Below are 13,975 nucleotides of genomic sequence, written 5' to 3' on the forward strand. Positions count from 1 at the left end.
AATGTTTAAAGAGGTCATGGGCACAGTTGTGCCATCATGAGGGGATGGAGGAATGGCCTGGAGGGGCTGCATGCAGGGCTGTGCCATGTAGACAAGGCAAATAACCCTGTGTTAAGGCATTCCTTGAAGAAGAGAGGAAAGCATGCAGTTCCTCAGATCATCCTTTGTCTACATTTTTTAATGTTATTTCCCCACCTTGCCAATATCAGGATTTTGTGGCATGGGGTAGCTTTGCCAGTTTGGTGGATGTGCTCTTGTGATTGTGAAAAAATCATTATTTGCATGAAGGTCTGATTTCCTGATTCCTTCATGAGCGCTGATGCAGACTGCTTTATGTAGTTTATTTAGCCAAAATCTAGAATTGATTATCTTTTTAATGTGTACTGATGCATAAACTCCCTTAGACTTTCTAAAAAGTGGTGCTGAACAGGGAATCCTGAGGACAAGGATCATGACCAGTCTTAGGGAGTTTGATTCCTATGACAGAGTCATACAGCAGTATCCTTTTCCCTTGTGCCTGTCTAAAGCCATTCTTGTTGCTCATAGCAGTGGCTCAGCACAGGCAGGATATGGTGTTGAGTCTATAAGCACACCCTGTCACTTTTAGGGGTAGTTACTCTGCATGTCTTGGGTTTGGCACTACCACACTTGGGGGCGGGGCTCCAGATTCCTTTTTGGGAGAGAACTAACTGACACAATGCTAAGAGCTGGGCAGGTATTTATTTCCTTGTGCTACCCCTACTCCTCAGGTGAAGCGGAACAGCACCCCCCCACTATCCCTGTTTGGGCAGCTCCTGTGGCGAGAGTTCTTCTACACAGCAGCCACCAACAACCCCAGGTTTGACCGCATGGAGGGGAACCCCATCTGCATCCAGATCCCCTGGGACCGCAACCCCGAGGCCCTGGCCAAGTGGGCCGAGGGCAAGACAGGCTTCCCTTGGATTGATGCCATCATGACCCAACTGAGGCAGGAGGGCTGGATCCACCATCTGGCCCGACATGCAGTGGCCTGCTTCCTCACCCGCGGGGACCTCTGGGTCAGCTGGGAGAGCGGGGTCCGGGTGAGTGCTCTCTCAGCAGAAGTAAAGGGCAACCCCCTTCCGGCTGGGGGATGGGGTGGGATCCCTGGGTCCAGGAGATCTCCTCCACATCCTCTGTGGCCTGCCCTTGGCAGAAGGGATGTGGCTCCTTGGGGTGCTGTGGTGACTTGAAAAGAGCCATAGCAGCAGGTCCCCAAGGAAACTGGTTGTTCATCCCACCTGTCTAGGTATTTGATGAGCTGCTCCTGGATGCAGATTTCAGTGTGAATGCAGGCAGCTGGATGTGGCTGTCCTGCAGTGCTTTCTTCCAACAGTTCTTCCACTGCTATTGCCCTGTGGGTTTTGGCCGCCGCACAGACCCCAGTGGGGACTACATCAGGTAAGGACTCAGGCCAGGCTTTCTGACTCCTGGCCACTGTGGCATTCTCCTGGGCCCTTTGAAGAAGGGTCAAAACGTGCTGACCAGTAGTCTGAATGGGTTGTCTGGTGTGTTTCAGGCGATACCTGCCCAAATTGAAAGGTTTCCCCTCTCGATACATCTATGAGCCCTGGAATGCCCCAGAGTCGATTCAGAAGGCAGCCAAGTGCATCATAGGCGTGGACTACCCACGGCCCATTGTCAACCATGCAGAGACCAGCAGACTCAACATCGAGCGGATGAAGCAAATCTACCAGCAGCTCTCACGCTACCGGGGACTCTGTAAGCAGCGTCACCATCTCCTAGCTCACCCAGGGAGGCCAGCACATGCAGGCAGAGGGATAGGTGGGGCTTTCCAGATGTTTGCAGAGGAAGACTTCCTGGGGCATAGGACATTGCAGTTTGGGCTGGATTAAGCCTACCTGAATAGTCATGGGGTAATGGAAGGAGAGAACCTGTGTGTCCTGGCCCTGCCCTCTCCACCCCTTTGTTTCTCATACTCTGCAGTCCTCTGTAATGCTGTGGGGCTACATTCTGATTGTTTCCCCACACACACCTCTGTCCCCAGGTCTACTGGCATCTGTCCCTTCCTGTGTGGAAGACCTCAGCCACCCTGTGGCAGAGCCTGGATCGAACCAGGCTGGGAGCATCAGCAGCATGGGTGAGTAGCAGCCACTGGCCTGTGGCCTCCCATCTCCTGTGGCCTTCTGTGGCCTGTGCTACCACTTGAGTCATTCAGGACTGATGAGGTTTATGTTTCATCTGAAGCAAGCAGATAGTAAGGGAACCAAGGAAGATTACTTCAGATAACAAGTGCCTCAGGGGAAATAAAATTGAGTGGCTTGATGGAGAGAGGCTGGAGGGAGGGGTTCCTTTGGGTCACTTTAGGTGGGAGCAGTCATGGAACACCTCTCTAAGCAGTGGCTGATTACTTACATAATGAGCAGGAACCACCATTCCAAGAAGTGGGAAAGGAACATTCTAGGAAAAGAGAATAGTAAGGCCTGAAACACAATCAAGCAGAGTGCACTTATGAGACAGAAGGAAGCCAGTGTTCTGTGTCATGTGAGAGGAGAAAGAATGAGCGGGGACAAGGCACAAGTGAAGCAGCGCTGGCGGCTCCACAACAGTCTGCTTCCATGCCTTGTAGAGGGTGACAGGGCAGTGTATAGCCCCACTTACAGCAGGCAGTTTTTTTTTTTTTTTATTCATATGTGCATACAATGCTCATTTCTCCCCCCTGCCCCCACTCCCTCCCTTACCACCCACTCCGCCCCCTCCCTCTCCCCCCCACCCCCTCAGTACCCAGCAGAAACTATTTTGCCCTTATTTCTAATTTTGTTGAAGAGAGAGTATAAGCAATAATAGGAAGGAACAAGGGTTTTTGCTGGTTGAGATAAGGATAGCTATACAGGGAGTTGATTCGCATTGATTTCCTGTGCATGTGTGTTACCTTCTAGGTTAATTCTTTTTGATCTAACCTTTTCTCTAGTTCCTGGTCCCCTTCTCCTATTGGCCTCAGTTGCTTTTAAGGTATCTGCTTTAGTTTCTCTAGCAGGCACGTTTTAAAAGCCCCTGCCTACTGCATGAACAGCGGAGGGTGTGGGACAGGTGTGAGGATCGGGAGGCGAGGAAGAAGGTAGCTGCAAGGGGTCAGGCCTGGCCTAAGTCGGCTCCAAGGTCTTTTCAGTCTGCCCAGCCAGGCTGGCTCCGTTGCTGGGCCCTGTCATTGCCTCTCCCTGGGCTGCTCCAGGGTTGCAGAGCGAATGCCTTACCTTCAAAGTGAGGACAGCAGATAGGCAAAATCATGTCTTTCTTGGAGCCTGTGGAGTCTAGGGGACAGAAGCTGTCCCTCCTGCCAGCAGGCCTGACCATGCTCTCCCTGAACACCACCAGGCAAGCTCAGTACTGAAAGGAAGTCCAGGGCAGGTTGAGGAGCAGCCTCAGGACAGGAAGCATCTGCATAGTATGGAATCTTCTTGGCTTACATAGCCTCTATGACCCTTTAACATGCTTCTCTGCAGGCCCCAGACCACTACCCAGTGGCCCAGCATCCCCCAAACGCAAGCTGGAAGCAGCTGAGGAGCCACCTGGTGAAGAGCTCAACAAACGGGCCAGGGTGGCAGAGTTGCCTGCTCCAGAGCTGCCAAGCAAGGACTCCTGAGTGAGTGATGGCAGCTTAGAGACCTGAAGAAGAATGGTGGGAGAGTGCTGGGGCTTGGTTTGGAAAACTGCTTGCTAGCTGAGGGCTAAATCAATAAACTAGATTAAAATCTGGTAGGGGACAGCATGATTTAGGATTTCAGCTAAAAATCCCGTCATCCTGCTGGGCATGGTGGTGTACACCTCTAATCCCAATTGCTAAGGAGGCTGAGGCAGGAGGATCATAAGTTCAAAGCCAACCAAGGCAACTTAAGGAGACCCTGTCTCAAAATAAAAACAAGTAAAAAGGACTGAGGTGTAGCTTAGTGGTAGAGTATGAAGCCCTGGGTACCACCAAAAAAATCCACCATTGTGACTTTTCCTAAACTTGGTTTTTTTTTTTTTTTTTTGTGGTACTGGGGTTTGAACTCAGGGCCTCACATTTGCTAGACAGGCACTCTACCCCTTGAGTCACATGCCCAGCCCTACTTTTTCTAAAACTTTAAAAGAAATTTCAAAGTCAAAGCCCTTTGCTTTGTTTGCCAGCTAACGAGAAGTTAAAAGTTTTTGTTGTTTGTTTGTTTGTATTGATGCTTTCTACCTGTTAAAATGAATCAAATCCAACACAGAGAAATCATAGGCCTAGTTAAGAAGCTGTGGAGAAGTGACCCTGTGACAGAATGAGAGGCTGCTCCAGCCCTGCATTTCCCAACAGACTGTTCTATAGGCAGGCCAGTGGAGGGCGGCACTGAGCTTCAGAAGTTGGGCAGTAGCTGTGCATAGCTGGCTCAGCCCAACCCCACAAAAGACCAGTGGCCTAGCCTCCTATGTGTATGCCTTTTACAGCCACCCCTCCATTCTCACCTTTCTTGTATTTTTTTAGTGGGGAGGGAAGGGTGGGACTGGGGTTTGAACTCAAGGCTTTGCACCTGCAAAGCAGGTGCTCTCTCTCTCTTGAGCTCATGCCTCCAGTTCATTTTTGTTCTAGTTTTTTTTTTTTTTTTTTTTGGAGGTGGGGTCTCATGAACTATTTATTTGCCTAGGCTGGCCTCAAACCGTGATCCTCCCAATTAGCTCGGATTATAGGTGCAAGCCACTTGCACCCGTCTCTATTCTCACCTTTTCCTCCACTGAGGCTGCAGCTTTGCACTTCCTTGTCAGTGCTCCTTTTCTGGAAGCCCAAATGTCATAAACAACAACTGTCTCTTCCTTCTCCCCAAAGCAGGAAAGGCCTTTTATGCTTTTCTTGGGGAAATTTAGATTGCTGTCTTCCCTGAGTCATCGTGTCAGGCTGTTCCTTTCATGCCACGTCTGTGTCAGAAGATAGGAGGGTGCTTTCCTCAATGGAGCTGTTTGATTTTTTTTTTTTTAGATCCCTCTCACTTCAGGGCCACACTGGGGCCATCCAGTTTGAGTGTCTGGGTTTGCTCTCTCAGTGAGACAGTGAGCATTTGTTGCTTGCATCTTCCTCCTTTACAGGGCTCTTTAATATCGACATTGCTGATGGACAGATCATGCTACCTTGTCCCCAGGAGCTGGTACTGTAGACAGCACTACAACCGTAGCTACTACTCTCTCAGTTATCTCCTAGCTTTGTGACACTAAGCAGAATTGGTTCTGTATTCTAATTGGAACTTGCCAGGCCAGTGTTCTGATTTTCAGGCAAGATCAAAGAACAGAAAGGTTAAATGTCTGGGTCAAGATTTCTCAGTAAGCAGATAGCATCTAGTTCAGCTCAAAATTGTTGCCAGAAGAGGTGTGAGGAAGGGGAAGTGTAAGACAAAGTATGTTACAGATATGTAACAGTCTGCTCAGAAAAGGAAGACAGATAATCTGTAATTCCTAGACAAATGATACAGACTCTAAACTTAACCAGAACAGAGCTGTTGGTGGGCTGTAGAGATCCAGGAACGCACATGTGGACCAGAAGGATGAATTGACTTCAGGCAGTGAGGAGGATGTTTTGGATAAGACAAACAGTTTAAAGTTTATATGATCTTGTACAAATTACTTAATCTCTATGAGAGTTGGTTTCCTCACCTATAAAATAGTCATTGCTGCAAAGATTAAATGATTAAATTTGTATCTGTCAGGAGTATGAGGGACCTCTAGTACAGGCTGAGCATCCCTAAACCAAAACTCCAAAATTTGAAATGCTCTGATATCCAACACTTTTTGAACACCAACATGATGCTCAAAAAGACTTGAATTTTCTCTGGACCAGGCCCAGGGTCCCCTGACCAAAATCTAGATTCTGTTATCTAGGAAGGGTGAACCCTGGTATATAACTACAGTGTCTACTTAATATGTAGGGCCCCACTCCCGTGCCAAGCTCCTAAGTCCTCAGTAAGCTGCAGTTCTTTTTTTTTTAATATTTGTTTTGACAACTTTATTTCTAATTATTCACAATACTCCAGAAAATATTCTGGGATATATTTTCTTTCTTTCTTTCTTTCTTCTTCTTCTTTTTTTTTTTTTTCTTATTTCTTTTACATTTACTCACTAAACTATAGTTCTTTTTGTGTTAGATATTGTTGGGCCAGGTGAGGCTCTTGAAGGTAGGAGTGGAGCCAAGAGGTCAGAGTTTGTGGGCTGGAGCAGACTTTCCTCCAACATAGAAGAACACCCATGCTCTTTGGAATCCGAGCGCTGGCTGGGACATCGATTCCTAAAGATGCCCAGCATCATCCTCTGTGAATCACTTCACAGTGTGCTCTTTCCTTGTCACCTGCCCTCCCCGTGGTATACTCACATTGGGGTAAAAATGAAAAACTTGACGTGAAAAGTCTTTGCACAAGTAAGGTGCACCATGCACGTGAAATCAGTATCACCTTCATGTGCTTCTCAGAGTAACTTTAACTGTGTTGTGTTCAGTCAGAGCCTGCACTGAATGGACCACACAGCTGAGGCTATGGGGCCCAAGGTTGACAAGTATTATATATTGGGGGGAGAGGCTTGTCCCTTCCTCCCCTCCACTGTGTCCTTTTTAGTTATGTGACTTTGGGCTGGATACGTAACTCTTCTGAGATGCTGTAAGGATAAGGTGTGAATTATCATTCTTTTCCAACCTGAGGACTCCATCCTGGGCCTTTTGAGGTCTCTTAGTTCTGAGCTCTCTAGATTTGTGACTCTGGTATTTCTAAGGCCTCCAGTTTGCGACAGTGCACAGGATGGACAGTCATTTACAGTTTGATATTGTAGGAGAACATGTCTGGTATCAGTAGGTTCCATGCTTACCTCAAATCCACACCTACTGAATGCTCTGCATTTAGTTTTATTCTACAATGTTCACTAAACTGAAAAACAAGCTAGCCTCCAAATAGCTATTATGTCAGCTGCTTCCCCATAATCCCCAGAGCTGCTGACTGCTTGGGATTCCATTAGCCTCAAATTGTGCACAGATTTCCCTCATTGGTCCAATTATCTTACTATGTGGGGAACAGCTCACATGTTCTATTTGCCCCTCTGCTGGTACATAGTGATCCACAGCACTAAGTCCCATTGCATACCAAAGGTTCATGGCCAAGGAGCAGCTTTTTCCCTCCCTGGCCTGTGCATTGTTACTTCATTGAGTAAAGCCTGACCTCTGAAATCTCCTCATTGTCACTTTGACACTTGCTTAGTTGTATACTCCCTCCTGGTATGTGTCACACACTGACAATCTTCAAAATATGGAGGTCAAGGCAGCCTGGCCTACAGAAGTGCCCCAGCTCTACACATAGACCTGTGTCTGCATCCCAGTCTTGCTGGCTCACTGGCTACCAGACTTCATATAAATTGTCTCACTGGGAATCTCTGATTCCCAGTTTCTGACCTGCAAATGAAAAGAAAGAGCTTGGTGTCCCCTAGCACTTTCCCTGGCATTTAAGTAGTTGTTGACTGGCTGATGGCCCTTCCCTGCTTTGTGTGGCGTAGGAAGAGAAAGGATGTGATTGGAAGGGGAATGAGACTGAGCGCATCAGCAAATTGTGCCCCAGCCAGGCCCAGCTCATCTCTGGACTTCCCAGGTCCTAACTTGGGAGCCCCGTGCCTTCCCCACGTGGTGAGAAGAGGAGAGCATTGAGTCTCAGAGATAGCTCAAGAAAGTCTCCTACAGCCCTCTCTGTGAGTACAGCTCATGTATGCATGCTGTGCACTTGCCCCTCAAGCTAGGGTCGTAGGGAAGGGAAGGGCAGTGACAGATTTCTTGGTAGCATCTAATGTATAGGAAAGGCTGTGAGACCATCCTAACCAACAATGGGGACAGAAGGAAGCAGTCATTAGCTTCCTTGCTGTTCTAGCTCCCTCTGCGGTCCTTGTATTTGTGACAGGTTGAAAGAGATAGACAACCAAGAGGCTGATTTTTCAGGGCCTGTTTTGTGAGTTGATTTCCCTTTCCACTTGCTGACCTTCCCTTTCTTTTTGTGCTGCTGTCATCATTTTCCTGCAAGGCTCATTTGATTTCCCCAGCCCCCTTTTTCTACAGACTTGAGAGGAGGAGAATATTCAAGCAGCTAGAGCAACTAGTTGAATGAGTCTTTAACTTGCATTGTAGGCAAGGACAAACTGGTTCTTCTTAACCTTGATGGCTTTGAACCAATTGTAGAGGAGCTTAGGTGACCGGGGCTTATCACCTCCTGTCTTGAGCCTGTCCCAAAAGAAATCATGCCTGAAACAACACAGGTCTGAGTGATAATTATATTTACCTAGCTGCACCTCAACCCCTTCTCAGTTGAGACTTTGGTTCCTAAACCCTTTGTGGCTTCCCCACCTTTGGAGAGACTGATGGAAGATGGAGCCTCCTCCTAGAATACTGCACACATTCACACTCATCAGATAATGACACATATGCACAATAAAGCACTATTAGGCCATAAAAAAAGAATGAAATCCTGTTATTTGCAACATCAGGGATGTTAAGAAAAAGTTGACCTATTGGAAGCTAAAAGCAAAATGGTGGTTACTGGCAGCTGGGAGAGTTGGGGAGGAGGGTGGACTGGGAAGAAGTACTAGATTATAGTTAGGGTAAGAGGTTCTGGTGGACTGTTAACAGAGTGCCTGTAAATAACAGTATGTGCTGCATATTTCAAAAAGCTAGAAGAATGGAGTTTAATGTTTTCACCAAAAAGAAATGATAAATGTTTGAGGTGATACATACATGTTTAAATTGATCTAAGCAATATTCGATGTATACATGGGTCATAACGTCACATGGTACCCCATAATATACAATTATATACAATTTTTATGTTTTTATACATCAGTTAAAACGAATTTTAAAAAATTTTAACATGCCCCTAACTCCAAGAGTCTTCATGGACTGCCCCTTAGGCTCGAAGGATCCAGAAGGGTCCAAGGGACCCCTGAGAACAAGGCCTGAATAATCTGCAAGCATTCTTTGCATTCCCCTAGCTCTGAAGCTGCAGAAAACAAAAACTGGAGGATCTATTGTCGTATGCCTCCAGTCCTGGAATGGTTCCATTTCAAAAGAATACTTGTCTCTTTGGTTTAACAGGGCCAGCTCTCTGTATATGGAGTGTATTCTCATAGTCAGTGTGTTTCAATATGCCTCACTAACAAATACATTTATTTGTAATGACAAAGTATGGCTAGGATATTACAGTAAATACTTAAGGGAAAAATTGTTGAAAATAATAACTGAGTTTAAACAATGAGGCACTTAGAACTGAACCATACAGATGCCTACCCTGCTTTGGCTGTTCATTTTGCCCTTCTAGGTAAATTATCATCATCTAGATACTGTCTGCTGCAGATCTAACATATGGACTTAAAAGGATCACATGTGCTAGAGGGCTGATTTTGGATCTAGGCCTCCCATGTCCTTGACTTTTAAGAGCATTTTCCCTTTTCTAAATAACATTTTAACTTCAACTTGTGTTGCTTAAATATTAAAAGTCTTTATGCTGCCATGTTGATTTTCTTTTTACTTCCTCTAAAAGTCTTTTCTTTACTACAAATTTTTATTAGGATATCTATAAAATGGAGGCTGTATCTTCAGGGTTAATAGGATCACAAGTTGTATTAGTCTGTGAGGGTTGCCATAACAAACTACCCCAGACCAGGTGTCTTCAACAAAAGAAACTTACTGTCACGGTCTGGAGGCCAGAGTTCAAGATCGTGTCTCTCTTTGGCCTGTCGACAGCTCTCTTCTCCCTGTATCTTCACATGCTCTTTCCTCTGTACTGTCTGGCCCTAAATTTCCTCTTCCATACTAGATTTTTCTGCACTCCTTATTTTCACTTAATCACCTTTGTCTTTAAAGAGGATCGAGGTCCATACAGTCACATTCTGGAGTACTGGAGTTAGGACTTCAATGTATGATTGGGGGAGGGGGTATAGATCAGTCACAGCACAAGTGTGTAATGCCTGACCCACAGAAGGCTTAGTAAATCTGCTTAGTGTTTATCTGCCTCACCAGTGTTTAGGCTGTACAGACTTTCAGTGGAATACTGCATGTCTGTAGACTCTCAGGCATACTAAGCCTATTTAAACAGGCAACCCAGCATTACAGCAGGCTTACCCTGTCCTCCGTTATCAGAGAATAGTCTGTTTCTTCCCTCTGCCCCAGATTCAGGATGTTAGGAATCTTTAAAATGACTCATCCTTGTGTCTCTCCTCCCCTTTCTGCCCTCTCCCCAAATCTTCTGGCCCTGTTCCAGGGTTCTTGTATCTATATGTAGACATTTGCTCACCTGCTGATTCTAAACTTAGTCATTGCCTTACTCTTCTAAAGTACTGGTCCCAACTGACTTCTCTTCTAGTCACTTTTTTCTTATTCTCTATCTTTGGAACTGCTGCTGTGTTCTTGGCATATGTGAGCAAGAGTCACCCAAGGCTTCAAGTGATTGTCACATAGCCCTGTACTACTCCTTTGCTGCCCTCAGCCCTAGTGGAAGGTCTGTAGGGAGAGTTTGTGCTGTGCTCATGCTTCAGAGGTACAGTATTCAGTCACTCCCACAGTTTCCCAGCAACAACCCATCCCCAGGGACTGTGGCCCATGCAGTACACTCTTCCAGCTCTCCCCAGCTCCCAGTGTGCGTGTCCCCAGAGAAGTAACTGGAGGACTTCGTGTCTCTGGGCAACTGAGCAGCCTCCTGAATGCTCCTTTGCACTTGTTTTTGTCTTCCAGCTGCAGAGCCATTGCTCCGTGATCAAAGCCTGGGTGCCCAAGCAGCCACCATGGCCACAGAGTACAACCTACCGAGAAGCCGATCACTGACTGAGATAGCCCGAGCGTGTGTGTGCGTGTGTGCAGAGGAAGGAGTGGTGTGCTGTGTGCGTGTGCATGCATCTGTTTACGCTCTCTTGGTCCTGAATGCTGCCTGGGCTGGAGGAGTACCTGAAGCACACCTCACCACAAGTGCTACTTCTCGGCCTCCATATATGAGGCCAGAAGTCAAGGCGATAACCTTCAGCCAGGACCTTTCTCTGGGAGCCCCTTCTTGACTGAATAGAACATAGTGGTTAGGACCCTAGTTGGAGTTCTGGCACCAGCCTCCCTAGTCCTTCTTCCCTCCTCACTGAAGAGCAAGAGGATCACATCTTTGGCTCTTGTCCAAAGTATGGGATTCTAAAGGAATCCAGAATCCTACCAGGTTCCCCCTTTCTGATGCTAGAGGCTGGGCAGGTAGTAGTGTATGGATGCTGTCTAGACTTAGCCTCCTGGCCTGTCTTATTCTAAAATTTCCTGCCACTTCCTTGGGCATCTGGAACCCAGCATAAGTCTGTGGAAAGCTGCAAAGTTTCTGCCATTGTATAGAAGTACACCCAGATACCTAAATGGTGTGGTGTGTACCAGATCTGTAGATAGCAGCCTAAGACAGCACATCTGCCTTGTCAGGCTTCGAGCTCTCACTGTTCCTTTCCCAGAAGCTGAGAGCCACTCTCCGCCTACCCAAGACCTGTGGAGGGGCCAAGGTCAGAGTTGGTCCCTCTACCAGTCTAAGCCTGATGGCTTAAGGCCCCCTGGCTCCTCTGGCCACACTCCAAGGCACCTTAGTGCTCCAGTGAGGACAGCTGACACCCTGCCAGGAAAGCTGGCCAGTCTTTGTTCTGTGGGCTTCCAAGACCTGCCCTGAACTCGTCAGCATCTAAGCTGCATGTCAGCTATCTAGTAGCTGGGCTGTAAGGACTCAGGCAGAGGGACTTGGGGAGGGGGCACTGCCAGAGGGCAGTTGTCAGAAGTCCAAGGAGAGATCACACCCAGCACACCACCCCTTCCCCAAGCAGCAGTGGGAGGTTTGGCCCAGAAAAGCTGAGCCTTGCAATCCAGAGGGCCTGTCCTCCCACTTCCCTCCCACTGTCAGAGGCCCATGTTGAAAAGAAGTCATGAAAAGGATTGTTGTAACTAGAGCAAGTCTTCCTTCACCCCGTGGCCTGCACTTGAGCCACAGGTTGTGTGTGTGAGCCACAGGTTTTGTGTGTGTGTGTGTGTGTGTGTGTGTGTGTGTGTGTGTGTGTGTGTGTGTGTGTGTGTGTATGTGTGTGTGTATGTGTATGTATGTACACAGCTGAGAGGGTAATTCCTGTTTGGATTGTTCTCACATGTAACATTAAGCTGGCCTCTGGGCCTTTTCCTTTCTACCTCCCCTGTGACCTTTCCTAGCCTCAGAGCTCTTCACTCTCTTGGCCCTGGCCCTCACTGTCCTCGGACTAGAACCTGGGGGTCAGGCTCCTGTCTCCTACAGCTGTCCAGCACATTGACAGGCTTCTTCCTGAGATGTCCTCAGGTTTTCTCAGCAGAGAGCTACCTTTAGAGTCCAACTGTTGTATGTTTGTCACCCTCACTAATATGTCCCATAGTCCTGTGGGGAAACAGGGCACAGGTGATGGTGTGGATCCAGAGCATTGGAGTAGGCGTCCCTCTTCCCTCAGCCCCAGCCAAAGGGAGAGGGATTGGGGTTACTTGCCATGGGGAGTGGAGTGAGCCTGAAAGGCAACGGCTGAGAGGTGGATTCAGTATTTATTTAGTAGCACCTTCAACTACCAGGATGATTCCTGCCTATTTGATGATGACTCTCTTCCCTAAGGCACAAATTGACAAAACCACCTCCCCTACTACCACCATTCCTAGCATGCTGACCCATTCCCAGGACAGCCTTCCAGTAGAACAGAGCAGGCCACTCCCAGAGTTATGGGGGGTGGGTGCAATGGCCTGGAGCTCTATGATGGCTTTGTGCCTCCCTTCTAGCCCAGGTGGCTCTGGAGCTGCCACAGCAGGGCCCCAAATCCTGCTCCAAGGGCAGCATGGAGAAGAGATGGTTGCAGGTAAAATGCACTTTATAGAGATTTTCTATTGCTGCGAAGGTATGTTTCTCCCACAGTTTGTGAATATTCACTTGTTTTATAAATGTCTGATCCTGTCTGAGTAAAACTGTGTTGTCAATCTTGTGGGAGGTGCGGGGACCAGGGATTGGTAAAGCTGAACCTGAGTGAGGCTTCATGCCAGAACACCTTAGTTCTGCGGGGGTCAAGAGCCTCTTATTCCTCCTTGAAGACAGGAGGTTGTGTGTGAGCTCCCCATGGAGAAGACCAGAGTTGGAGTCAGTCAGCCAGAACAGTGCAGAGCACCCTGGACCCAGGATGAGTTCCTGAGTGCTATCCACAGTGACCCAGCCTCACAGCCCCGTCTCGGGCCAGTTCATAGCCAGGCCCTCAGCCATCCTTTATTCCTTTATTTACCTCAATGCAGCCACTGAAGCGCAGCTGTGGTGAGGGGCGTGTGGATCCTCTGAACAACATGGTTGAGATCTGCCGCAGCCAAGCCTGAGTGAGGCCTGGGTGCTGGCTCTGTCCCATGCCATTTGGCCAGAGGGCCATGTTGCATGGGTTTTCCTGCTGGGGAAGGAGCCCAGGCAAAGCCAAAGAAAATCAGTCTGCCCTGCACAGAGGGAGAAAGGGGAGGAGCTTGACTCAGCTCCTTCTTGGCTCTGCCATGAAATTCCTGCTGTTCTTTCTCCTCCCTTCTCTTTGCTTTTCATATGACTTTGCCCCCTAGGAGCTAGAATACCTTTGTTCTTGATCAAAAGGTTCTAGAAGCAGGAGCTGTTCGTGTACACACACTCCTGACCTGAGGATGCTTCCTAGCTGAAACAAGCAGCCATTTTCATTAGCCATGATTAGATAAGACTTTTCCTGGGAAGAGAAGGCTGGTGCCATCGCAGCAGGTGATTTTTGGAAAAGCTTAGTGTGAGAGGCCTGAGCCAAAGTGACAGAAACGTAAAATGACCCTCTGAGCTCCAATGGCAGGGAGGAGAGAGGTAGCTAAAGACTTTGGCGCTAAGTTCTGGGATGTTCTTGGGACTGGAACAGGGGAATTGCTTATTCTAAAGCAGGTGCTTGCAGCTCCTTGCTGGTTACTACGTGGAAGCAAAAG

At 47.8% G+C, this 13,975-nt stretch overlaps 1 protein-coding gene across 1 annotated transcript in view; it reads left to right on the plus strand.

Moving 5' to 3' along the window:
* The window catches only part of Cry2 (cryptochrome circadian regulator 2), a 31,084-nt gene extending 18,111 nt beyond the window's left edge, over positions 1–12,973 (plus strand). Inside the window, exons 7-12 of the mRNA XM_020172376.2 lie at positions 750–1,061; positions 1,268–1,419; positions 1,538–1,740; positions 2,027–2,119; positions 3,483–3,622; positions 10,730–12,973. Coding sequence (XP_020027965.1) covers positions 750–1,061; positions 1,268–1,419; positions 1,538–1,740; positions 2,027–2,119; positions 3,483–3,622 — 900 coding nt within the window. The 3' untranslated portion in view covers positions 10,730–12,973. The remainder of the gene's footprint in view (positions 1–749; positions 1,062–1,267; positions 1,420–1,537; positions 1,741–2,026; positions 2,120–3,482; positions 3,623–10,729) is intronic.
* The last annotated feature ends 1,002 nt before the right edge of the window (positions 12,974–13,975 follow it).

Source organism: Castor canadensis, chromosome 1, assembly GCF_047511655.1.
Source record: "Castor canadensis chromosome 1, mCasCan1.hap1v2, whole genome shotgun sequence".
Taxonomy (NCBI): domain Eukaryota; kingdom Metazoa; phylum Chordata; class Mammalia; order Rodentia; family Castoridae; genus Castor; species Castor canadensis.